The 25648-nt window shown below is 36.3% G+C and overlaps 2 protein-coding genes across 3 annotated transcripts in view; one reads left to right on the top strand and one right to left on the bottom strand.

Annotated features, from left to right (window-relative positions):
- Positions 1-12087, top strand: part of LOC115215839 (DNA-directed RNA polymerase I subunit RPA2) — a 75020-nt gene extending 62933 nt beyond the window's left edge. Inside the window, exons 23-32 of one of the 2 annotated variants that reach the window (XM_036506171.1) lie at positions 730-782; positions 2380-2382; positions 2580-2657; positions 3356-3497; positions 5486-5544; positions 6121-6218; positions 7812-7937; positions 8790-8917; positions 10689-10853; positions 11642-12087. In XM_036506171.1, the coding sequence (XP_036362064.1) occupies positions 730-782; positions 2380-2382; positions 2580-2657; positions 3356-3497; positions 5486-5544; positions 6121-6218; positions 7812-7937; positions 8790-8917; positions 10689-10853; positions 11642-11851 (1062 nt within the window). In that variant the 3' untranslated portion in view covers positions 11852-12087. Of the gene's footprint in view, positions 1-729; positions 783-2379; positions 2383-2572; positions 2658-3355; positions 3498-5485; positions 5545-6120; positions 6219-7811; positions 7938-8789; positions 8918-10688; positions 10854-11641 lie in introns of both variants that reach the window. The other variant, XM_029785169.2, reaches the window with a different exon arrangement.
- A 4588-nt stretch (positions 12088-16675) lies between these two features.
- Positions 16676-25284, bottom strand: LOC115215480. Its single transcript, XM_036506174.1, has 3 exons — positions 25092-25284; positions 21036-21295; positions 16676-17110 (listed from the first exon to the last, which is right to left on the bottom strand). Exons 2-3 carry the CDS (start codon positions 21289-21291, stop codon positions 16746-16748), a joined length of 621 nt encoding a protein of 206 aa, XP_036362067.1. The 5' UTR covers positions 21292-21295; positions 25092-25284; the 3' UTR covers positions 16676-16745.
- Between the last annotated feature and the right edge of the window lie 364 nt (positions 25285-25648).

Genomic DNA, 25648 nt, shown 5'->3' on the forward strand with positions numbered 1-25648 from the left:
CTGTAAGTGATGCTTAATCTATTTCGGACCAATTCTCTTCTGATTTTGTTGCCGGCAATTTAAGTAATACCAACTTTGGAAACTGCGAACTGTTTAATGCTATGACGAGGCTGATGATTCCTCTGAAACTCCTGTGTTATCATCATCATCATCATCGTCGTTTAACGTCCGTTCTCCATGCTAGCATGGGTTGGACGGTTCGACCGGGGTTCTGGGAAGCCAGAAGGCTGCACCAGGCTCCAGTCTAATTTGGCAATGTTTCTACAGCTGGATGCCCTTCCTAACGCCAACCACTCCGAATTTTATGTGCCACCAGTGGTTGTAGTGAAGGCATTTTATAACTCATAGAGTGACTGGGCATGCACCACTGAGAGAGGGGGGGGGGCTTAAGTGAGGTGTTAGGTGGAGTTACAATATGATATGAGGAAAGGATTTAATGTTGTGAGGGGTTTGTAGTGGAGAGAGTAACAGAGGAGGAGGAGTTTTCAGAACACATTCTTCAAAGTAACAATACCCAAGAAGGTGAATAGAAGTGAGCTTAGTGGCAGAAGAATCAGGGATCACCATCATTATCATTGTTTAACATTTGTTTTTTGGGTTGCCATGAGTTGGATGCCAAGCTCCAATGACTACTTTGGTATGGTTTCTACAGCTGGATGCCCTTCCTTGTGTAATGATCCCACATTCTTTTCGTATTTATTTATGTTTATCTTTCTTTTTCTTTTGAAGAATATTGATTTAAAGAGCAGGGAAATGGAAAACTCAAATTTCATATTCAGTAAGTGAATGAATCTTACTTTATTTTTGTTAGTAATTTTCATTTTTATATTTATAAATAGAAAGTAAATTTATTAATTAGAAGTGTCCTAATAACATCCTCCTCCTCCTCCTCCATATATTATCCATGCTGGCATCTGTAAGCAATGAATTTTAAGACTGGACTTTAGCAGGTTTTGAGATTAGTCCAGAAATATAATACAAAAAGCTATTTAAAAGACAGAATGGTACAGAGATTTAAAATGCTGTCTGGTAGAGAAGTAGCTCACTAGTAAATTGCTGCTGCCTTTATTTCTTCCTCTTAAGAATGTTTCTCTTTTGCAATATATTCTTTTATTTGTATTACTGCCAAAACATGAAATTCCATCATTATTTGCTGTTGCTAATGCTTTTAGCAGCTCTCCACCAGTGGTTTGCAACCTGTGGTCTGCAACGGTAGTACTGGTGGGGGTCTGTGAACATGTTAAGCCAACAGCCCTTCCAATATCCTGGGGTCTGTGGGAAAACTCATTTAAATAAAAGGGGTCCTTGGTAGTGAAAAGGCTGGGAGTCATTGCTCTACACCATTGCACAATGCAGAAACCTGGACATTGACAAATTATCTGTCTACAAACTGGAAGCATTTGAAATGTGAACATCTAGAAGAAAGTTAAGGACATCTTGGACAAAAACATAAAACTAACTAAGAAGTGCTACAATCAGTAAATACAAAAAGTTCATTACTTTCACCTATTAAGAAAAGGAAATTAAAGTACTTTGGTCAAATAGTAAGAGCACAAGGTATACAAAGACTATTACAGGAAGGAAAGATAAATAGCAAATGCTTAAGAGGAAGACTGAGAACAAACTTGGTTTGATAACATTATGGCCTTGACTATATTGTTATATGGTGAAAGTGTAAGAATGGCAAAAGAATCAAATGGAGATCTTTGATATTCAACCTGCTGAGAGTGGATGATGCCTAATGATAATGATGATGACAGGTGTATATTTGGTGTCAGAAGTTGAATAAATGTTGCAAGGAAGAAGAGATGTTTAATGTTTCAGGAGATGAAGGTGTTGCTTGATACATTGGGAAAAAAAAAAAAAACAATGGAAAACCATTATTATAATGGTGAAGCAAGGTTGTGGATTGGTAGAATCCTTGAAACATTGGACAAAATGCCTTGTGGTATTACTTCTGATGCTTTACTTTCTGGGTTCAAATCTTGTCATGGTCAACTTTTCCTTTCATTACTCAGGGCCAATAAAATAAAGTAGCAGTTAAGTATTGGAGTTGATAATATTGATTTTGCCTCCTCCCCCCACTGCCTCACCACCAAACTATTGGCCTTTTACCTAAATTAGAAACAATTGTAAGAACAGAGAATAAGGGAGGAGGTTCATGCTCATAGGTCTATTATTAGGAGGAATGACCATAGGATTGCACCCATGAGAGTTCCCGGCCAAGGCACAAGTCTGGGCAAAGTTGTTTATGGAAGAGCAGCAGTCAGCAATGCATATCAGCCTCCCCATCTCCATGCCACCAATGTTATCCAAAAGAAAGGCAAACGCCAATACAGTTCAACACCAATGACGTTGCAATTCATTTCTACATCTGAGCGAACATGAATTAAAGTGGCTTGTGCAAGAACCAACATAGAGCCTGGTCCGAGAATTGAACTCACTATCTCATGATTGTGAGCCTGAGTTAATGTGCCTCCACTCTGAGAGAATATAAAATTATTAAATTCTTATTCTAAATTTTGATGTCCAAGGTTGATTTTTATGACATAATCTCCATTTTCTGTTGTAGATAATATGGATGAGATTCCAGGTTTGGATGCTGACGGTCTTCCACCTGTAGGAACACATCTGGAATATAGTTCTCCTTATTACAGGTACGCATTTACCTATTCTGCTTTTTCAGCTTGTGTGTGTCTGTATGTCAATGTGCAATAATATCGATATCCCAGGGGCTCTTTGTCACTGCTTAAGTGAAACGATGATTTGATGCTTCTTTTTGACACTATGAGACACTTTACCCCTCATCTCATAGCATCAAACGGCCTCCCTCTCTGTTCTATCCTCATTTAGTCAAAGGGAACCTTAATCTTGCAGGCTGCATGATGACCTGCTGGTGCCATGGGAAAAGCACCTTGTACATGCTGCAGAGAAGCTGACTTTAGGAAGGGGATCCAGTCATAGAAATGCTGCTACGGCAGACATTGGAGCATGGTATAGTCTTTGGACCTATTGGATCCTGTCAAACCATCCAACCCATGTCAGCATGGACTTCAAATGATGATGACGACAACGATTCTGCACTATTAAAGACTTGGGGAATAAAACCCCACTTACTTGAAAAACAGATAATGGTTGGTGGCAGGATCTGCATCCAATCACTAAATCTTACCTCAAATAAGATCCTATCCAACCCATGCTAGCATGGTAAAACAGACATTGAACTGACTGTATGATTCTTAACTTGAATATCCTGGCAAGTTCAACTTGGATTTTCATCTCTTTACAACAGAGTACATAACTATAAAGTATTGTTTCTTGTGTTATAATTATTATTTTTATTTTTTACATTTAGTTACTTCAACCAGGAGACATCGCAACAACATACCGTTTATTACCATGAAAAGGAAGAGGCATATGTTGACCAAGTAAAAATTTTGGGCAATGACACTGGCACAGGGGAATTAACCAATGTTATCATTGTATTAAGAGTACCGGTACGTATATGATCTAAAGTAATATATATGTGTGCATATACAGCAATGAAGTTGTTGACAATGTTGCTAGGGTGATTTGAATGCATATGAGTGTAATGCAAAGATAGTGGTAGGTAGATCAAGTGTTATGTCCAGGAAGTTGACTTTTTATTGGGCTGTGTTCCACAGATTTAGAAACATAGGTTGCTGAAGAAGCTATGAAGGTTCTTATGAAATCTGTCTTTGAGTTGAAGGTTGCAAGGCATAAGGATTCCCTTTGGAACAATAGAAGCTCTCCCACACCCTTTGATGTCAGCATATATGCAAGTGATTCAGTAGAGAAGTGACTTATTGGATGATACCTCCTGCATAACATCAAAGGTAGCTTCCATCAAACGAGGTCTATACTATGCTGACAGCCTCCTTGCTATCAACAATTGCAAATGTCAACTCAGACAAATTCCCTAAGAATTTTCATAACTTCATCAACAACCCACATTTCTAAATCTCTGTGGAACACAGCCTATTGAAAGCCAACTTCCTGGATGTAACACTCGATCTATCTAAACTAAATAGATCATTACATCCTTGTTCACTCAAATCACCCATCATCAACCACCTTAGTCCTAACATCTATTGAAGATGTTCCTACCTTTCAACAAACATACAAATCTACAGAAGCTGCACCATGTAGCAAAGTTGAAACAAATAAAATCATTTTTATAGAACCAACACTACTAACATATAAAAACAAAACTGAAAAAATAAACATTACTTGGTTCAAATTTCCACACAACACACACACACAATCATTTAACAACCATGTTTCATGTTGGTATAAGTATATATATATATGCATTTGGAATGTTCCATTGGATCCTTCCTCATGAAAATTTCTGGCACTGTCCATCCACATTGTTAAATGTGGATGGACAGTGCCAGATTAGTTTACTTAGGTAAGAGAAGCTATCAACCACTTCTATAAAATCTTCTGAACATTACAAAGAATTGATTTCATTGGTTCTCTGAGGTCTCACTATTCCCATACATCTATTGTCAGTCAGTCTTTGGCTCTGTTGCCTCCATTGTGCATCCAGAGGTTACACTGTACAAAACTTCTCTCTCCTCCTTTTGTGCATGTTGGTCACATTCATTTCTTTGATGCCATCAGTATTCTGTCTTCTTTTCGACTTACTAAAACCTTAGTAAATCTTTTGCATTTACTCTGAGGCCTTTTGATTCTAGGTTTCAGTCCCACATTTGGAATTTTTTCTCTAAATCTATCACAGACTCTGCTATAAGAACTGGTCATGAGCATTTAGGTACTCCCGCAGGCAAATGGTCTTAAACTCCACTATTATGGTCTGGAGGACTATAATAAATAAGGGAGCTGTAACTGAGAACTGAAACCTGATGGACACCAACTTGCACTCTAAATTCCTCACTGAATTCATTGTCAACCCTCACTCTGCTGACTGTATCTCGGTATATGACACATATTGCTCTCACCATTCTTCAAATTATAGTTTACTTAGTGACTACCAGACTATAGATCATGGAGTTTTGTTGATCTTTAGAGCTGGGAAGTTCAGAGACATGACATGTTTCAAATGGCATGGCACTATCTGAGCAAACCATGATATTGTTGGTGGCATTGCTGTGTGATGAAGTTCACTTCCCAACCTCACAGTTTTGGGATCAGTTCCACTGAGTGGCACCATGGGCATCTTCTGCTATAGCCTCACGTTAACTAAACTTTTGTGAATGGATTTCCAACTTGTGTATATGTGTGTGTGTCTGTGTGACCGTGTGTTTTTTTGTGTCTCCTTCATGTTACATGATAGTTGTAAATGAGTGTTATTGTCATACAGGCTGTCATTTTCATTTCCAATCCTCTGCAAAAACATGTCTGGCCATGGGGAAATATGCTGCTTCAAAGAAGAATTAAATGTGTCGACAATAAACCTTTTTTTATGAAAAAAACTTCAAAAAATTTTTATTTTTCTTAGAGAAATCCAATTATTGGTGACAAATTTTCAAGTCGTCATGGACAGAAAGGCATCTGTAGGTAAGGAGTTGTTTTCCATTTTTTTTAAAACCTCATTCATAATGTTTTTGCATTCACTAACCCACAAACCTTCAATTTTTTACAATTTCTCTATGCACATATTATTCTTATGACTGTCAACCTGCAGTTATTTGAAAGAAACATTAACCACATCAGTTTACTGGCATCAGATGACCTGCAAAGGTCCTCTAGACAAATGGAGTAAAAAAAAAATGCATGTGCAATTGACAAAAATTATTTCCTCATGCTAAATGTGAAAAATGAAGTTGTAAAATACCAAACCAGCTGACATTGTCTGTTTTTAATGTGATCTAAATTAAAATGTTCCATCAAAATTGTTTGTTAATTTATGTTCAAATGCCAGATTAATTAAGATAAGTTATATTATAAAATTGTCCATTATTTTCAAAATTAAAACAAAGGCAGTTTATTTCAACACAAATATAATAAAAGGATTAAAAAGTATTTAACAGAATTTCTATTTTTTGCATCTATCCAGTTTACATTTATCCATAAATGGTAGGATTTTAAGATGATAATTCCAGGTCAACTAATAGTGTTTGATCTTGTTTCCAGTATACTTTGGCCTTCTGAGGACATGCCCTTCACTGAAAGTGGAATGACTCCAGATATTCTTTTCAATCCTCATGGTTTCCCATCTCGGATGACAATAGGTAACTCCCACATTTCATTAAAACCTGTTGTTATTTTTTCAAAATATATAAAATCAGGTGTTCTTACTTGGAGTGAGGTGGTGATGGTGGTGTGGAGTATGGTAACATTTTCTTGAGCTGTTGAAAGCAACAAGATTGGTATGACCTTGTTGGAATATAGTTTTCTAATGCCTTTCATAATTATTTCTAATTCTGGTTTAAGGCCTGCAATTCTGAGAGGAGAGCACTTGGTTGGTATTTTATTTTATCAAACCCCGAAAATTGAAAAGCTAGATTAGCACAACCTTCTTGGAGGGTAGGCCATCCATAACTATTTCTAACATAGGCGCAAGGCCTGAAATTTTAGTGAAAGAGGTTAGTTGATTAAATCAACTCCAGTACTTAACTGGTACTTATTTTATTGACCCTACAAGGGTGAAAGGCAAAGTTTGACATCAGTGACATTTGATAAGCTCGGAACATATGTGGTGCGTTCCAGAAGTTTTGAGACTTTTTTAGGAGGGACAGTTACAACAGTCCTAGATTATTGTAATTCTAGTATACCATTACTATACATCTAGTAAAGTAAATTGCCAAATTTTGTTATTCTAGATTGAAGGAGATGGCTGTAACAGCACTTTGAACACTTTCTATTAAGCACTGCTTGTTACAGCTAGCTGACTAGCAGAATGCAGTCAAGATCTGAAGACAATTTGGAAGCTTATTTATGCCATATTGTTTTGTGTTAAACTGGGCAAGAACCCTGCACAAACTTATGACTTGCTCTCTATACTGCTTATGGATTAACATGAAGCAAGCATTTTGTTGGCAGAAGCAGTCAAGCAAAGCATATCCAGCAGGAAGCTCATGATGATCCCGTTTTTTGACAAGGGTATCATTTACATCTCCTGGGTTCTCACTGGCCAGACACCCAACTAAGAGTGAAGGTTTTGAGGGAGTTCAGGAAGAGATTTCATTGCAAACAGCCAGATCACCTCTACCAGAACAGTGCACCAGTCCACAGTTATCAACCTGCCTGAAACTGCTCCTAGTTTCATGATACAAACTTGCTGTCTTAACCATTTAGACCCATCTGCATCTGGCCTAAATATTCTACCTGGTTTGTTGTCAAAGCATCTAGATCCAGCCTTTCACACCTACCCTACAATGACGTGAAAATAAACTTCATTGAATCTCAAAGTTATAAGATAATCCATGATTAATTCAAAACAGTGTGAATAAATAAACAAGCATTTTATTTGATAGAGTAATCTGGGTGCTAAAGTCTTAACCCTTTTGTTTCCATAAGTTTTGAATTAAAATCTTCCACCAAGCCTTAGTTACAATTTAATACTAGCTGAATGATAACTAAGTTATTTTACTAAATTCTTTGTTATATTTAAAGTAATTGAAAGAAACACAGAGCATCTCAACAGAAATATAGTAACAAGAAAGGGTTAAAGTGATCTAGATTTAAAAGCTTCCAACAAAATTTCACATTAATTTATGTTCGAAAACCAACTTAATATAACAGTAATTCTTTATTCTTTTCAAATTTATTGGAAACAGAAATCTGGTAATGAGAGAGTTAAATGTATTTCTTCTTTATTACAGGTATGATCTTAGAATTTATGGCAGGAAAATCTGGTGCTCTGCATGGCATGAGTCATGATTCTACTCCATTCTCATTCAATGATGACTATACGGCATCAGACCATTTTGGAAAACTACTCACTGCAGGTTAGTTTGGTTGGAGAAACACGAGTTGTTTTCATCTGTGTTAATTGTATCCCTATATCCTTCATTATAAATATCTCTTTCTTTATGGTAATGTTCCAGGATGGCTTTGGCTGTAACAATTAAAACGACTTAAAGATCATGCCATATCTTTGTATTCATATGCATCCTAAATCATGGACATAGCATTGCTGAATGGCAAAAGAAGCTTGCTTTACACACACGAAATCCTTCTTTCAATCCCATTGCATGGCATCTTAGGCAAATGTCATTTTTATATCCCGGGGTCAACCTATTGCTCTGAATGAAACTGGTTAGATAGAAATTGTATAGAAGCCCATTCAGTGGATACAGCTGTGTTACTGTTCCATGGTTATTCTGTTTGTGTAGATATGGCTCAAATATTTTACCTGTTTTATATTCAAACTGGTCAGATCCAGGCTCTCACACCTACCCTACAATGTCATTCTAAAAATAAACACTCACATTATCAAAATCACAAAGCTATGAGATGTTGTATGATTAATTCAAACTAATGCAAATAAATAATTTGACAGAATCTGAATGCAAAAGGCTTAAGAGTACATGAGTGTGTGTGGAATACTCAACCACATGGAATGCTAATTCAATGAGCAAATGATTTGGTTAATTGTTGAAACCTGCAGAGATCTATTTACTTTGTTATCTTAAGCCACCTCAGCTGTATGATTGCGACAATATATTAATATGAGTAAGAAAACATAAGCTTCATCTCCAAACTACATAAATGCTAACTCTCTTGTGTTTAACTAAGTGAATTTCTTTTACTATTTTGATGCTTCATTTGAGAATTTCTTTAATTTATATTCATTACAGCTGGTTACAACTTCTATGGAACTGAACGACTCTACAGTGGGGTCACTGGTGAGGAGCTAGAGGCTGATATCTTCATAGGTATTGTCTACTACCAGAAATTGAGACATATGGTTTCAGACAAGTTCCAGGTGAGATTAACATACAGGTTCTGTTTTGATCTCTTTTGTCTATGTCTTTTATGCTTTATCACTGTTAAGGTTGACTCTATATATAGAGGATGTATGTGTAAACCTGAAGAACTTCTGAAGTTCACAACTGATTTTCTCTATATTGGGAACATACATTACTTATGTTCCAGAGATAGTTTTAGACTCTTAACATTTTTTGCATAATGAGTAATGGGGCCTCTGGGGTACTTTTGACTGCTCACATGGTCCACACATTGCTATTGTTCAAACTGGAAAAAACAGCTACTGAGATGATATAAGTAGGTTGTATTAAATGGATGAACCGATGTAGACTTCAAACTGCATTGTCTAAGTGGCAGCAATAATAGCCTGTTCTTGTAGTACCATAGGTAGCAATTTGCTGGAATAAAAACCGTTTGAAATGCACTAAGTTTATTATGAAAAATATGCTAAAATATGTTGAATCCTGAGCAACTATTTTCTTTTAGCTTCAATATCAAAGTCTTCCCTCTTAGTATAGATGAAGCCCATACAAATATTCTTCAGCTGTTGATTACAAACTTAAATATCGCATGTACATTAACCTACAAATTTATCATGTCTAAGACCTAACCCTGTATGTTAGAGACTGTGTCTTTAACATGACCTTGTGTGCCCAGACGCTGCATGCAGAATTGTTTTCATTTGGGAGCTGAGTTGTCCACACAATGGTCGCAGGCTGTTTACATGAAGGAGTGCACAGTCAAGCCATGACTTTTGATTCCCAACCACGTCAGCAACCCAAAGTCATGTGACCCGACCATGTGTGTTAGAGACCGTGTGCTTAATATGACCTTGCGTAGCCTGATGTTGCATGCAGAATTATTTTCGTTTGGGAGTTGTCCTCACAATGGTCTCATGCTGTTTACACAAAGGAGTGCATGGTTGAGCCACAGCTGTTGATTCCAAACTGAAATATTGCATGACTGTTGTTTTCAAGTGCTTCTTGGCATGCCCTCACCCCCTCGTTTACTACATCATTTCTTTCATGCAGATTTCTCTCATGTGGTGCTGTTGAGCACACCCACAGGCTTGATTTGTCACATAGACGTAGTTCCTATGTCTGCTGATTGTTCAATGTGATAGTGGCAGCTGCAAAGGAGAGTATATCCACTGAGAGCTTTTGGGTGCATTCAAAAACTACATACCCCCACCCACTTCTCCATGACATGGTTAGGACCTGGAATATTCCAAACAGATGCATAATATGTCACTTAGTCAAATTAGCCCTTCATTTGACCCACAAATGCTTTGTTGTCAATGCTGCACTTCCCCAGTATCACATGTTTCGACTTGAACTGTACCGTATATACAAACTATGACATTTAAATCCCAAGCAACGCCGGGTATCTCTGCTAGTCTGTTAATATAGCAGTAATTAAGTATTTATTATATCTACTTCTTCACATGAGACCCTCTGAGTTCAAATCAGTGATGTGTTTGTATTCCTGAGGAACATTATATCATGCAGTTGTGCATTTTCCAAGTTTAGTGGAATAAAAAATCCTTTACTTGAAAAACAGACCAGCATAAGAAAAATGTAAAAGGAATACACACATGCCTATATCACTTTTGTCAATGATTCAATAATTCTATCAAATGAGGTGTGTAAATGCTTTTCTGTCTCTCTTGCTAACAATTTTTTTTTTGGTAGATTGCTGAAAAATTAAGTCATCATTATGTGATATACCATCTAGTAGTAATAACGAGCTGTTTCTGGTTATGTTTCTAGGTGAGAACAACTGGTCGTGTGGATGTACAGACACATCAGCCTATAAAAGGTAGAAGACGCGGTGGTGGTGCTCGGTTCGGAGAAATGGAAAGAGATGCCCTCATTGCACACGGTTCCTCGTTTCTTTTGCAAGACCGTCTACTCAACTGCACTGACCGATGCCTGGTCAGTGTTGCTTTTCTTATTGTATTTTATTATCTGTATTATTCAACAGTTTTGACAAGTTCTTTTTAATATCTTTCTCAGGCCTCCATCAATCAAGGTTAACCATAGATCTATACATACCTATGTGCAGGCCACCTAAGCAGAGCTTTTTTTCTTTGTTGAAGGGAGACTGTCAGGTGCTCATGCATGCTAGTCCCCTCTTACACACCATCATCATTTAATGACCATGTTCCTTGATTCTTTTGTTGGATAGTTTGTAGGATCCAATGGGCCCAAGGGTTACATCAGCACCTGCTTTGGCATGGTTTCTATGGCTGGATACCCTTCCTAATGCCACTCAATTTACAGTGTGTGTGTGTGTTTGTGTGACACCAGTATTCATGTGTTTGTTGCCATGCGGCATGCAAGGTTAAGATCCCCTTCAACTAAGTGGGACTACAGTAGAGAGTGGGACTAGCTTTATGCTCGGGGATGAAGCGTTAGATTATAGAAGGGGACCAGCACAGAATGGGTTTCTTGTTGTTGAGGCTACTCATACTATAGAAGAGAGAATGGAAATAACCAGGGTAAAGCTGGATTATAGATAAAAATAGGGGTAATGAAGTGTCAGGATGAACTCGCAAGGAACACCAAACCATGCTTTTTGCTCCAGGTAGAACCCTTAAGAAAAATAATCTATGTTTTATATTCAATATAGTAGGGATTGAACACCTGATGTTCAGGTCTTTGGTCTTTTATTTAATCATGCTTTTTTAATATGTCTTTCCTTTTTCTTAATTTTATTTCAGACAAAAGTTTGCACTGAATGTGGAAATATACTTTCTCCTATTCAGTCTCCGGTTGATAGCACAAAAATAGCTTATGATATGCAACATTGGTCATGTATGTTATGTAAGAAGTCAGAGACTATTAAAAATATCACCATTCCGTATGTGTTCCGTTACCTTGTTGCAGAACTTGCTGCTGTAAACATCAACCTAAAAGTTGATGTTAAATGATGTGATTAATGCCTTTGTTGTATGACACCTGTAAGTATTTTGATGATAGATTTTTTTTTTTCTGAAGTTGAATGAGCTACGAAATTCATCAAAGATTTTGTTTTACTGTATTATGTACACCTGACAGTTATTGGAAGGCAGCTGTTTGTCAAGTCAGTGTATAAAAAACAGTTGTCTAAATTTCCTGTTTGATCAACAACAGCTTGTAATAAAGATATTTTTATACATAATTTTAATTAATCTTCTGTCTATATTGGTTTTTTACATTGTTTTCATATCTTTAAAGTAGAAGCAAATTTCTACAAATTTAGACTAATTTTTGTGAATTGTTTTACATTCTTAACAAGGACTTGCATGTTCATTTTTAATGTATTGCTATTGTGTTTCATTACAGAACAACTTTTCCTTTACAACAAATGTGTATTCAGAAGACATTTCATTCATTAGAGTAAAGGAACTTTGGGACATGCAGTGTTTCAACATTGTTGTGTCTTTTCAGCCATCTCAGACTAATGAATTTGGCATGAGTACCTACACCAGTCATAGGATGGTTATGATGGTATTTACCTTTCAGATGGACTGACTCAATTAGTTTACTTTATGAAAGGAGGCAGAATTTTATGCCATTTTGAGGTTCTGGCCTTTCAAACACTGTACAAATGTCTAACAACTGCTGCATGGCATTTTCCATCTGATTCATTTCTGTGACACTTTATCTGTAAAACTAAACTTTCTTAAGTCTGAGCTTACTATACACGTTCACAAATTTCTCCATCACTTGTAACCCTAAAATAGTTGAGTTACTTCATATTTAAGTTTCCTTGGTGACACTCAACATCATTCTAAGAACAAAAGTTTTTTGTTTTTTATTTATCCTGGGCAAAGGGCAGAGTTGACTGAGATTATCCCAGGCAAAGGGCAGAGTTGACTAAGATGGAGTCTATTTTAATAGCATAGAAGTTAGTGGCAAGAATTCTTTAGGTCAAAGCTTGTAAGATTCCATATTTTATATTATTTTTATTATTATCCATTTAAGTAGGCATATGTAATTTGTAATTATTTAATTATTATTCAATTCCATTGAATTCTTATCTTTTTGTAATTAGAATTGCATAATAAAAGTTAATGAACTATTTAGTAATTAAAAATCTATGATGATGTTGATTTTTAGCTAAATAAAACTGAAGTTGGAAGAATAAGAAAAAACATTAAAAATATATTATTAGTACATATAAGGTTTACAATAATTTTATGCCAAGGTACAAATAATACATACTTAACATTTACATGGAGACATACATGCAAGACATGTTAAACTATGATGATGATGGCAACAACAATGTATCTTTCTCTTTCTTGAAAACTTGATAAGGGTTCATATCAGGAAAGGGTATCCAGCCATAAAGCAATACCTCAGAATGTCCTGTCAATCCATACTGGCATGTAAGAGCAGATGTAAAAATATTTTTTTTAGCATTGATTGAGAAGACCTTTGATCAAAAGTAGTTTAATATCAGCCTTTCTTTATGTATATCTAGGACATTGTCTAATGTGTCCTTTTTAAATTGACAGGTTTTTTTTTAAGAAAATTTGGCTGCTGTTTCTAGCAGATCAGGTATCCATGTAGAGGTTCTCTCATCTATTTGATATACAGTAATCCCTCGCCATATCGTAGTTTATTTTTTAAGGTTACATTGATTCCTCCATGGTGTTGTTTTGCATTTATAATAAAATAAATATATACAAATTATAAAAATAGATATATGTATGATGTATATATGTGTATATACGTATGATATATATATATATATATATATACACTAACAATGCATCCTGGTGTTGCCCAGGTGTTATGACCTACAGGTACATTGTATTATTTGCTCCTTTCTTATGGGCAGAATCAGCACAGCTGATACATAGTTAATGGCAGAATGGAAGTTATTGTTTGTTTAAAAGTGAAGGACTAGGGTACAATTTGCATGGGTTTGCATGAAAGTGCTTTCTGTTCTTAAGGATCGCAAGTTATTTATTGTTTCATTGTATAAAAGTGGGTTAATACAATTTTGTCCAGAAATCACATTTTCAAAATTTTAATCTCACCCCATCCTCACTGCAATTTCTTAATTTGTAACTTTTTCAATTTTTTTTTTTTTATCTCCGTAGAAAAATACAGAGATTACGAATCTGGGAAATACATATATTTTTTATCATAGTTTAATATTTCTGAAGGAAACACTCAATGCCCCTTCCAGATAATTTCAATATGAAGCAAATAATTTGTGAAGATACCATTGTGTTATTATCTAGTGTAACAATTTAAAAATGATAGCAGAATCAATAATATAGGCGATTGCAGGCCTGTATTGAAATTATTTTCACACTGGTGGCTGTCAGGATTCAGCACAAAACGAATCAGTTGCAGTGCAGACTTGAACGCAACGGGTTTGGGACTTTCCATCTTGGTAACACGTGCTGAGGAAGGTGAGGCTATAATGCCAGTCCAGAAACTGGTCCATGTGAGTCCAAATACTTGAATGTATGCTGAGAGATTGTCTTAGCCTGTTTGCCTTGAAACGGTTGATTTCTGTAGTTATTATCAAATAAGAGTTTTGACGGCTATTTCCAGCAGTTAGACATACTTAACGTGTCCTTTGATTAATTTTAATCTTTCAGCTATTCAATACTTTTTTTGTCCCTGCAATCAATATTATTGATTCTGTTACTATCATTTTAAAATTTAGGGCGATTATATATTATGAAGTAAAAGCCGGAAAAATTACATAAAAAAATCACAGAAGATAAAAAAATCCATGATATAAATAATATTGTATTAATAGACCAATATATAAGCGCAGGAGTGGCTGTGTGGTAAGTAGCTTGCTAACCAACCACATGGTTCCGGGTTCAGTCCCACTGCGTGGCATCTTGGGCAAGTGTCTTCTGCTATAGCCCCAGGCCGACCAATGCCTTGTGAGTGGATTTGGTAGACGGAAACTGAAAGAAGCCTGTCGTATATATGTATATATATATAAGTGTGTGTGTGTATGTTTGTGTGTCTGTGTTTGTCCCCCTAGCATTGCTTGACAACCGATGCTGGTGTGTTTACATCCCCGTCACTTAGCGGTTCGGCAAAAGAGACCGATAGAATAAGTACTGGGCTTACAAAGAATAAGTCCCGGGGTCGATTTGCTCGACTAAAAGGCGGTGCTCCAGCATGGCCGCAGTCAAATGACTGAAACAAGTAAAAGAGTAAAAAGAGTATATAAAGTATGATTATTTTATGAATGTATTACTCTTTGAAATGAAATCCAAAATTGATAATGATTATTAGGTAATACATCCGCTCGTCAGAGAAAAGGATGAATTTCCGTATAGTCCAATCAACTGAGAGAGATGCTACTTAAAAACCTATGATAAAGATGTTGTTTAAAAAGTTACTGTTATAGATGTAAAGATGTGTAACTAGGGCTAAAAATTTTGATAAAATAATATAAACTCATGGTAAAATCCTTTGTAGTAATCCATGATGGCTGCGTGTAGACAGAAGCTGCATAATTACTTTTCTCTTTAGTATGTAATCCATAAATGTAAAGAATTCTTTATTATCCACAAGGGGTCCACATAAAGGGGACTATACAACATGGGGAGGGGGGGAATATAAACTGAAAGTAAGGGATGACTAAAATAACGAAAGCAAATGGAAAATGAAACAAAGCTATTCGGCCCCACATCCGAGCAACTTCATTCAACATGTTAGTACGACTTTGAAACACAGTTAATCTTGATCCTTCTGAAGAATGTCTATTTTATAATCATCGCAAAGATCATGATACTCTCTTTCTACTTTGCTGATTGGCTGGTGTCAATATTCAGAGTTCGTTTCGTAGTCTTTTATTCTTGACTTATGTTCCAAGTTTGCCACCACACAATGGTATCACCATGGTAATCCAGAATATCCTGTCGTATATACTTTTATTATATTGTCCCATGTGTCTATTTCCTCGTAAAGTTCTCTATTGGTTCTGTCATATATTACAATGCATTTTTTCTCACAGGGCAGGGAGGGGCAGTTTTGGGGCTCCTGTGTGCTTGTGTCGGTGGGGTGTGAAGAGCGTTGGTGTCTGTAGCGGGAGGATGGGACAGAGTGGGTGTGGGATGGGGGTCAACATTCACAGGTTGTGTCTTTCTCTTCTTTCTTCTTTTTCTACCAGCTATTTCCCATTCATTCCCTTCGTTGTTCACCTTTTCTTCTTCCTCAGCACTTGTATTATCTTTTGTTGGTGCTGAAGGTTGCATCTTCCTCCCAGCTTGTGTACACACATATATATATATAGTAAGAGGAGGGATATAATATCCAGGCAGATACCACATTTCTCTATGTAAAATGCCAAAGCTGGTTCCTTCAGATGGTGCATTTTTTGGTTAATTTCCCGTACTCCCATCCGATGTTAAAGTTTATTTCTTGGCTACTTACATTGTAAAATACAATATTGATAATAAGGAGAAGGAACAATTTGAACTTTCAAACTATATGGTTCTTTGTCCAATTATTTTGGACAATTATTATGAATAAACTAACTGGAAAGAAACAAAGTTTGAATGCTTTAATTCTTCATTGATTATAAATTCACTTGACACATGGTTGGGAAGTGAATGTCTTAACCCCTCAGCCATTTCTGCATTTCCTGCCAAGAAACTAAATATTAATACATTTTATTTATAAATTTATATGTGAGTTATAGAAACTGTAACAAGTAACATGCTGCAATTATTTCTAATAAAAGTTGTGTGGAGATGGAAATAAATATAAAACAATATTTTTTAATGTTATTTTATTGTTTGTTGACTCAAGACAATTAGTGAAACGAGAAGAGTTTCTGTTCATTTTGGAAACTTAATGGTATGGCCTGTCAATGCGATGAGTGTACTGTGTTCCTGTGCAAAAAACATTCTCATACATAGGGTTATTCCGATCAATTTCTTCTGTGAAGCTTGTCTTCCCTGAAACAATGTTTGGAATATGGCCATAATTGGGTACATCGCAAGGCCCTATTTTAAAAATTGAAGATACATCTTTATGTCGCCTGTAAAGCTTTTCATCTAAGACATCGTGATAGTTTACGTAATAACGTCTGCATGGCATCGGTGCCATGTGAAATTTGTTTGCTGTTTGAGAATACAAGAGTTCCCGTTTGTAGCCATTTAACATCAAATGGGGATGTATACTTGGAAGTATGCCAATATTTCTATATCGAAAACCTAAAAAAATAAAGAAGTGACAGATTTCTTTAAAAGAAAACAGTCTATTTATCTCATGATTCATTATTTATTTAAAATATTATTTTAGAAATATTGGGAAACATGAAAATGAGTAAACGAGTCTGTAAATAAGAAGTCATTGAGTTAAAAAAGAGCATTGGACAGAAAATAAAGAGATGGAAAACCATTTGGATGACTCAAATGGCATATTTACGGTAAGCTTGGCAATTGTGACATTGTTTTACCAAATCAACTTCCTGACCAGCCAAATAAGATGCTTTCATCTTACAAAGTGAGAAACAAAGTTTATTTATGTTTAGAACCAGTTAGGTTGAATAAAATGAAAATTGGGTCTTTTATGATGTATTTTGGGTGTAAATGCAGTTATAAAGAATAGTTCATAATTATTTCACATGCTAGCCTCTACTTGCTGTATCTGCTTGACTATACTGGAAACAAATGTAATCTCTTTGTGCTTGGGTGTTTTTGGATCTAAGGTTGAATTAAATGCAAACTATAGTTCACATTCGTAGACATACATGTGATGGTCTTGATGAAAAATGCTCGAATTTTAATACTAGCAAAGAAAAAAAAAATGCAGTTTTATAACAATGAAGAATAATTTTTCTTTATTTTCAAAGGTGAAAACACTTTTGCTTTTGGGGGATTGAGAACTGCCAATGGAAGTAAATTTATTGCAATTAACGTAATCTTTCGAGAGTTGTTGAAAGGAGAACAGCAGGGAAATATATATATATATGCATACAGTGAGCAAGAGTCTGGAAAATTATGAATGAAATATCTTTCAAAACAAACCACTTCATATATCTGAAATGAAATTAGGCAAAGAAAAAGAGAGAGGAGGGAAGGGGGCAACCATAAATTAATGGATAAGAGAAAATATGGAAGTACCAAATCGTGGTTTATCAGTTCATTTTATTTTTAACTTTGTTGTGTCTCTGGATAACTGGTTTCCTAAATGGAGACTACATGCCAGGTCTTTTTAGGGAATACTTCTCATGTTAACCTTTTTGTTATCATATTTTTGTTCAAAAATTTAAGAATTTGGTAGAATAATTTTGTCATTGTTGTTCGGAACATAAAAATTTTTTGGAAGGTTTTAAGATCACTTTAAAACAAAGTTTGCATCATACACCCCAAGGGTGGATTCAAGCAGTTAGATATCAAAAGGGTTAAAACGATGTTTATATCAGGCTTGTCTTGGGTGGGCTGATATCAAAGAGTTACTGTATTGAGAGAGTGAGGAAGATGCTGATGACCTTGTTCTTAAAGGTGAATTTGTAGTAGAATTAGAAAAGAAATTTTGGTTCTAAAAGTAAAATCTGAAATTAAAGGGCTTTAAAGTTAACTCAGCAAAAACTGGGTGTAGGACAACAGAGAAACTATTAAACCCTTCAGGAAAATGGCCAGTCTCAACATAGAGAAAAGGTGTAGGTAAAAATTCCATGCTGTGTACCTGATACAAACTGGACGCATAAGAGAAGCAGTGGAATCACAGGAAAGTTAAGAAAAGAAACTTTGTGCATGGCAGATGTTCAGGAACAATAAATGCTAAGAACACACAGGCAATTGATTTCCTCCTCAGATGCCCAGGAAGATCCTTAGAGGAAGTAGATAAGTTGTGTATGTAGGTGACATAATTAGCAGCGGAGGAGGAAGATCTACTGAAAGCATAATTGTTAGAATAAGAACCAGCTAGAGAAAGTTCAGAGAGTAATTACCTCTGTTAGTATCAAACAATCTGTCTTTCAGGGTGAAAGGCAGATTATATGGTGCTTGCATATGAACAACAACGTTAGATGATAAGAGAAATGTAGTCCCTGAGTGCAGAAGACGTGTGAAGTCGAGAAAGAAATGAAGCTAGAATACTCTGTTAGATGTGCATGTATCCTTACTTGTTCTTGCATTCGTCCAGATTGGGTCGAGCCAGCTCCAACTAACAACTCTACTCCTCACAAATGTTGACCACATCTGACCATCAACTGTAATGGATGCCCACTGCTGAAGACCATAGACATAGGGTCCAATTGTGCTTTACTGTTGGCAGCCAGAGGGTTCATGCAGCATTGTCATATTTCAGGGTTAGAAATGAAATCCAACGGGTGTAAGCGCAGAATTCAACGTAGTGGTTGAAGACACCTGAGTTTTTGGAGATCTTCAGCTCTCATTGGTCAGGGTTCACACCCACAAAGGAGAATAGTTCAAATGAGCCCTTGGAAAATTCACACTTTCACGTTAATTCTGATCTCTGGTTGCCTTGAAAACAATAAAACATCATCATCATCTTCGTTTAACGTCTGTTTTCCATGCTGGCATGGTTTGACTGGGGACTGGCAAGCCAGGAGGCCACACCAGGCTCCAAATTGATATGGAAATGTTTCTACAGCTGGATGCCCTTCATAATGCCAACCACTTATTGTGGCACGGGAGCCAGTCAGGTAGCACTGGCATCGGCCATGTTTGGATGGTGCTTCTTACGTGCCACCGGCACATGAGCTAATCTGGGGGTGGGTGGCATCAATCACATTTGGAGGGTGCTTTTTATTTGCCACAGGCAAAGGGAGCCAGTCAGGCAGTACTGGTAACAACCCACACATGCATAGTGCTTATTGCATGCCACAGGCCTGGGGAGCCAGTCAGGCAGCACTGGCTACAACTACAATTTCCATTTGATTTTGATTTCACTTGACTCAATAGGTCTCCTCAAGCATGGCATGTCGCCTGACGATTCAGAGGAATTTTTTAAATGGGCTGGTTATGCAACACTGTCGGCTACAGCTGTGATCCCACTTTACTTGCCGGGTCTTCTCAATCACAGCTTATCTCCAAAGGTCGCGGTCTTTCATCATTGCCTCAGCAGAATTTGAACTCAAGACATAGCAACAGACAAAATACTGCTAAGCATTTCATCCGGTGTGCTAACAATTCTGCCACCTCACTGCCTTTATAATAATAATGATAATAATAATAATAATTGTTTCTAGTTTAGACACAAGGCTAACAATTTTGAGCGGGGGAGACAAGTTAATTGCACCAATTCTAGTATTTGACTCCTCCTTTGATTGACCCAGAAAGGATATGAAAGACAGTCAGCCTCATCTTTGCCTTTCATTCATTCAAAGTCAATAGAATAAGTACCAGTTAAGTACTGCGGTTGATATAATCGACTCACCCCTTCCCCAAATCTCCGTCCTTGTACCTATAGTAGAAAAGATTATTATTATTATTGAAGATGTCGCACAATATTGTGATGTTGTAGATTGAAGATATTGTGTGTATCAGGGGTTTGTATTGTTTGTCAAGTCACATGAAGTTGCAAGTAATGTTGGTTTTTGCAATACAGCAAGATTATAGGGGATTTCTAAAGTGTCTAGATATTTCTTCAGGTTGGGTGGTATTGAACTCAATGCTCCAATGACAACAGGAATAACCTTTATGTTTGACTCTTGCAGCAGCCACATCTTGGCACATAATTATCGGACAAAATGCTGAACTACATTTCCTCTATAATAATAATTTATTTCTTTATTGCCCACAGGGGGCTAAATATAGAGGGGCAGACAAGGGAATTAAGTCGATTACATCAACCCCAGTGATTAACTGGTACTTATTTAATCGACCCTGAAAGGATAAGTTGACCTTGGCAGAATTTGAACTGAGAATGCAACGGCAGACGAAATACTGTTGGGCATTTCGCCTGGCGTGCTAACGTTTCTGCCAGTTAATAATAAACTACTTTATTATTAAATCCCTTTATCATTCACTTACAAATTTTACTTCCATGAATGTCTCTGTTTAATATAGTAAGGATTTTATTCAAGTTGGTTTGTTTGGGTAACAACCATCACTATAATATTAAACAAAAGTAATTTTTTTCAGAAATATAAAAAAAGGAGAAGCTTACATGAGGGAGTATCTCTTGTTCGAACAAAGTCTACATATTCATCTTCACATTGTATGTCCATACTGTCTCTCTTGATTAAATCTGGTAAAGTCCTGTAGTTATGGTATGCAATCCATCTTCTTTCACTTGGTACATAATATGCTGGACCTCTCCAGTTATGGGACTTCCAGTCGCCAGACAAATAATTATTTGTTGGCATATGATACTCAGGTACTTTGGCTCCTGATGGAGTCACACCGGCAGGTGAAAAAAGCATTCTTCTGAAAGTAAAGAAAGAATCTTCTGTGCAGTAGAGTAACTATGGGTATTGAAATAACATTCATACGATAAATGTGAGCAGACCATTTAGAACACTTGAATGTACTCACATGAATAGGGGAGTAACACTCAAGGGCTTCTCAGGACAGCCCACACTCTATAGCTATGCCACTGAATCTATTGCAAATATCTTTTCAAGATAATACGGCTTTCATTCTCAACTGCTGGGTCAGTTAAAATGTGAAAAATTAATGAAACCCCTGCAGGAAAATTACACCCAGGCCATTCAGATTGACAGTTCAATAACATAACTATTTAAGATGTTAAGAAATAGGAGTACAGTGATCCCTCGCTAATTCGCAGTTCAATTGTTGCGGATTTTTAACCGGTGACGTTCACAACCTAAAAAACGTCTTTTTTCTGATAGCAAAGGGTGGTTTGTTAAGTTTCAGAAACGCGTCTCCCTGAATGGCGAGGCTGCTTCTGCTGACATGAGTGCTGCTGAAACATATGTGAATGAAACTTTCAAGAAGGTTATCTCCGAAGTTTTTAATATGGACAAGACGGGCTTGTTTTGAAAAAGAATGCCATCGCGAACTTTCCTGTTCAAAAAGGAAGCAAAAACCTCTGGCTTTAAAGCATACAAGGATCGTGTGACCCTCGTGATGTGTGGCAATGCTGCAGGATTTTTGTTAAAGCCAGGACTTATTTACAAGTCTTGCTGCTACAACTACGGTTGCACCTTCGGAAGAAGTGGAAACGGTGTCCCAGGAAAGGGCACCACTGTCAGCTTCATCATCATCATTTCTTCTGCGCAGCAAATTCATCACCATCATCATTCAAATTTTACTTCAACTTCTTTCGTGTTGAGTACAGTAACAATCTTTAATTTTTAAAAATCTAAAGTGCTTAACAGTCGTCCTTGTTATTAATAGTTGTTAACAGTACAGGGAGTTCAAATACTCGTTAAATAAATACTGTAAATATGGTGTCCCTACTTCGCGGAAATTCAGTTATCGTGGTCGGTCTCAGAACCAATATACCGCGATAAACAAGGAATCACTGTATTTTAAAAAGGCTAGAAATCAATATAAGAATGAGGAAAGAAATTCTCATAAAGGGGTTTCGAAATGATGATCTGCCTCAACTCATTATGTAAACCAGCGCCACCTGTTTCATGGTTGGACCATCAGTGACTAAAGTACAGAACAGTTTTAAAATTGTGGTAGAATATGACTGGGATTGAGGAATGGGTACAGTAGCATGGTGTTAACTTCTCACTGATCCACCTCTGATTCTTGTTTGAGATACTTTACTTCATCTAAACTGTGGTATACAGTTTGAAAATGCTATCAACAGCCTACAGTGGGAATGATTTGGGACCTCTTCTGTTTGGTTGCCAGTGGCTTCAAAAATTTAAGTTTACCGAAATTTTTTTAATTTGGCCCAAACTGAATTGTTGGATTTATTTCATTTTTCCTAGAAAAATGGGTTTTTTTTCCCACCCAATAAAGAAACAGGATTTGGAAGCTGTCATTTTGTGTCTGACTGCACATTTTGTCATCAATATTTGTAAACAACACGTGTTATGTCTCCGGTAATTTGCTTTCATGTAAAGACATGTCTATGTTAATTTAAAAAAAAGAAAAAAAACGGTTTTAAATCTCTGAGTGAGATGTTGGCAAATGAACTTTAATTTAAGAGATTTATCCAAAAAATCTTATTTAGCAGTTATTTTTAGCAAACCTCACAATCACCTCAATGACAAAAAGAAACAAACATTAAACAATTTAAATATGCTTAAAAAACATTTAACTTTCGGTTTTAATTTTAAAAATATCCTCCTCTGTTTTCGATGTTTCCATAATAAAAGCTTGCTGCCATAATCACAATGAACACGGCTTCAAATTCGTTGACACGTGCTTCCTAGCAGATAAGACTTCAAAATTTACATTTGACAGATATTTGTCCTCATCTTATTTGTTGTTAACACAATGTTTCTGCTGATATACCCTCCAGCCTTCATCAGGTGTATTGGGGAAATTTCGAACCTGGGTTCTCATTCCTAAGATATTTTTCGATATTATTATTAATACCATTATTATTCAGGTCACTGCCTGGAATTAATAGCCTGCGCTCTTAATCACTACACCATATGCTTGTGGGCAATTATAGAGTGAATTTTAGGGCTTATAAATCTAAAAAAAAAGCCTATCCTTCCTTAAATTGGGTATAGCTGATCATGTATGGAAAAACAGAGACCACCTTCTCCTGCGGGATGAAGTTAAAATAATAGACAGAGAACACCACTGGAAAATACGAAAACTAAAAGAAGCAGCACATATGTTAGGACACAGCCTCCTAAGCAGACCGAGTGCAGATATGAGTAGCATATGAGAACCAGTATTAAGGCAGGATAGGAAAATATTAGATTTATAAGCCCTAAAATTCACTCCATAATTGCCCACGGGCATATGGCGTAGTGATTAAGAGCGTGGGCTACTAACCCAAAGATCCCGAGCTGAATAATAATAATAATAATAATAATTATGACAACCACCACCACCCAGGTTCGAAATTTACGCAAGACACCTGATGAAGGCTTAAGGGTATATCCGTCAAATGTAAATAATGTACATAATGCCTCATCTCTTAAATATAGAACTTTAAGACTTTTCAAAGACTGCTCGGAGTCGCTTGTTATGCAACAGGCACGCTGAGAGACAAACGAGTTCTTGTGTTCAGCTTCTTACTAACAACTCTTTATCTATTTATTTATAGCGAAAATTATTTTCAAATCATTAATAGAAAATTGATGCTGGTAGCCAAACAGAAAAGATCTAGGACTCGCCTAAGGTAATTAGTCTGTGACAAGAAAACCTTTTGGCCAAGTAATGTCCTCGGGTCGATAGTATCGTTAAATTTTTACAAGATTTTCCCCATAAATTACTTCATAATCGTAATGTATGCCGTTTGGAAGGTATTTATATAAAATTTCATTGCCAAAATAACCCCATTTTCCTAAAACTTATGAGGGGGAAAACTCGGATCTTCTGAATTTTCCGAAGTCCTCTCCCCACCCTCCCGTTGCTTTGTGCGCATTTTTTTCTTTTTTTTTTTTTGCATATTCGTTTCCTCCACATTTTTTTACACCCATTGCACCATTATTTTATATTTTCGTTTCTGGATCAAGTTGTAAACATTAACTGTATTTATTGATAACAAACCAAATCACATATAGATTAGTATTTGGGCATAGCTGCCGACTAACCCCTCGAATTTAAGAGTAAAATCCAGATACAGGAGATAATTGTGTTTGGTTGTGAAGTTCAGATCGGACAACCAAAACAAAATTTGTTTCACGTTTTCAAGAATTTTATTACCAATTTACTTTGATAGTAAATCTATCGTTTAGTTGAAAATGTAAGCTTGCGTGTATGTAATCACAATAAAAGTTTTGAATAAGGGTGTATTCGGATTTTAGTTTGTTTCTTTTATTTTTCTATCACTAATCACAAAAATGGAAACCACAAAGTAATTCAAAAGTCATCGACTTCAAGCAAATTCTATTTTACTATGTCCGTATATTCCTGTGGCGAGAAAAGAATATGAATTACTTGTGTATCGTAATCGTGACCTTACACTTATGTAAAAACCACACACATGTAATATCTGCAAATAGTTCATCGTAGTCATTCATTCTCTGAAAACTTCCTTAAATGTTTATTAATCTGAGAAAACTATTCAAACAAAAGCGATTCAGAAGAAAATGGAAATTTTATAAAATTAATATCTTACATGGATTTCTGTTTATTGAAATTCACTAGATTGCGCGAAACAGCCAAATTCTATAACTTCACTGTTGCTATAGTAACTTGCGTCACATCCTGTCCTGTTGCCTTAGTAACGATGTTCATTCCGCATACCGTATCGAAGTTGTTAAATAGTCATTAGTGCGGGTCACGTGTGGGCACACCGCTTGTGCTGATCTGTGTGACCCGTCGCCCCCGTCGTCTTCCGCTGCTAACGTGTTTTGGCATTCAATCGTTTTGAGTCTCAGATTTATCATCGACTTGTAAAGATTCGTTCGTTAGTTCGTTAGTCTACGTGACTATGCTAATTAAATATTTGTTCTCTCTTCAGTTTGTTTTTTGCAGAAATCGATGAGTATCAGAATTATTGAGAGGATTAGGGAATCTCAACTTCAACCATACCAACCTTAATTAATCCCTAGTTCTTTCTGTAACAATCCTGTCTCTTTAGGATTATTTCATCCATATTCTTTCGATTCTAAAACGGTAGAGTGTGATTTGAAGAGATGTAGCAGCTATTTTTAGAGGGCAAGCTACTGCCGG

The sequence above is a fragment of the Octopus sinensis genome, linkage group LG9, assembly GCF_006345805.1.
Source record: "Octopus sinensis linkage group LG9, ASM634580v1, whole genome shotgun sequence".
Classification (NCBI taxonomy): Eukaryota; Metazoa; Mollusca; class Cephalopoda; order Octopoda; family Octopodidae; genus Octopus; species Octopus sinensis.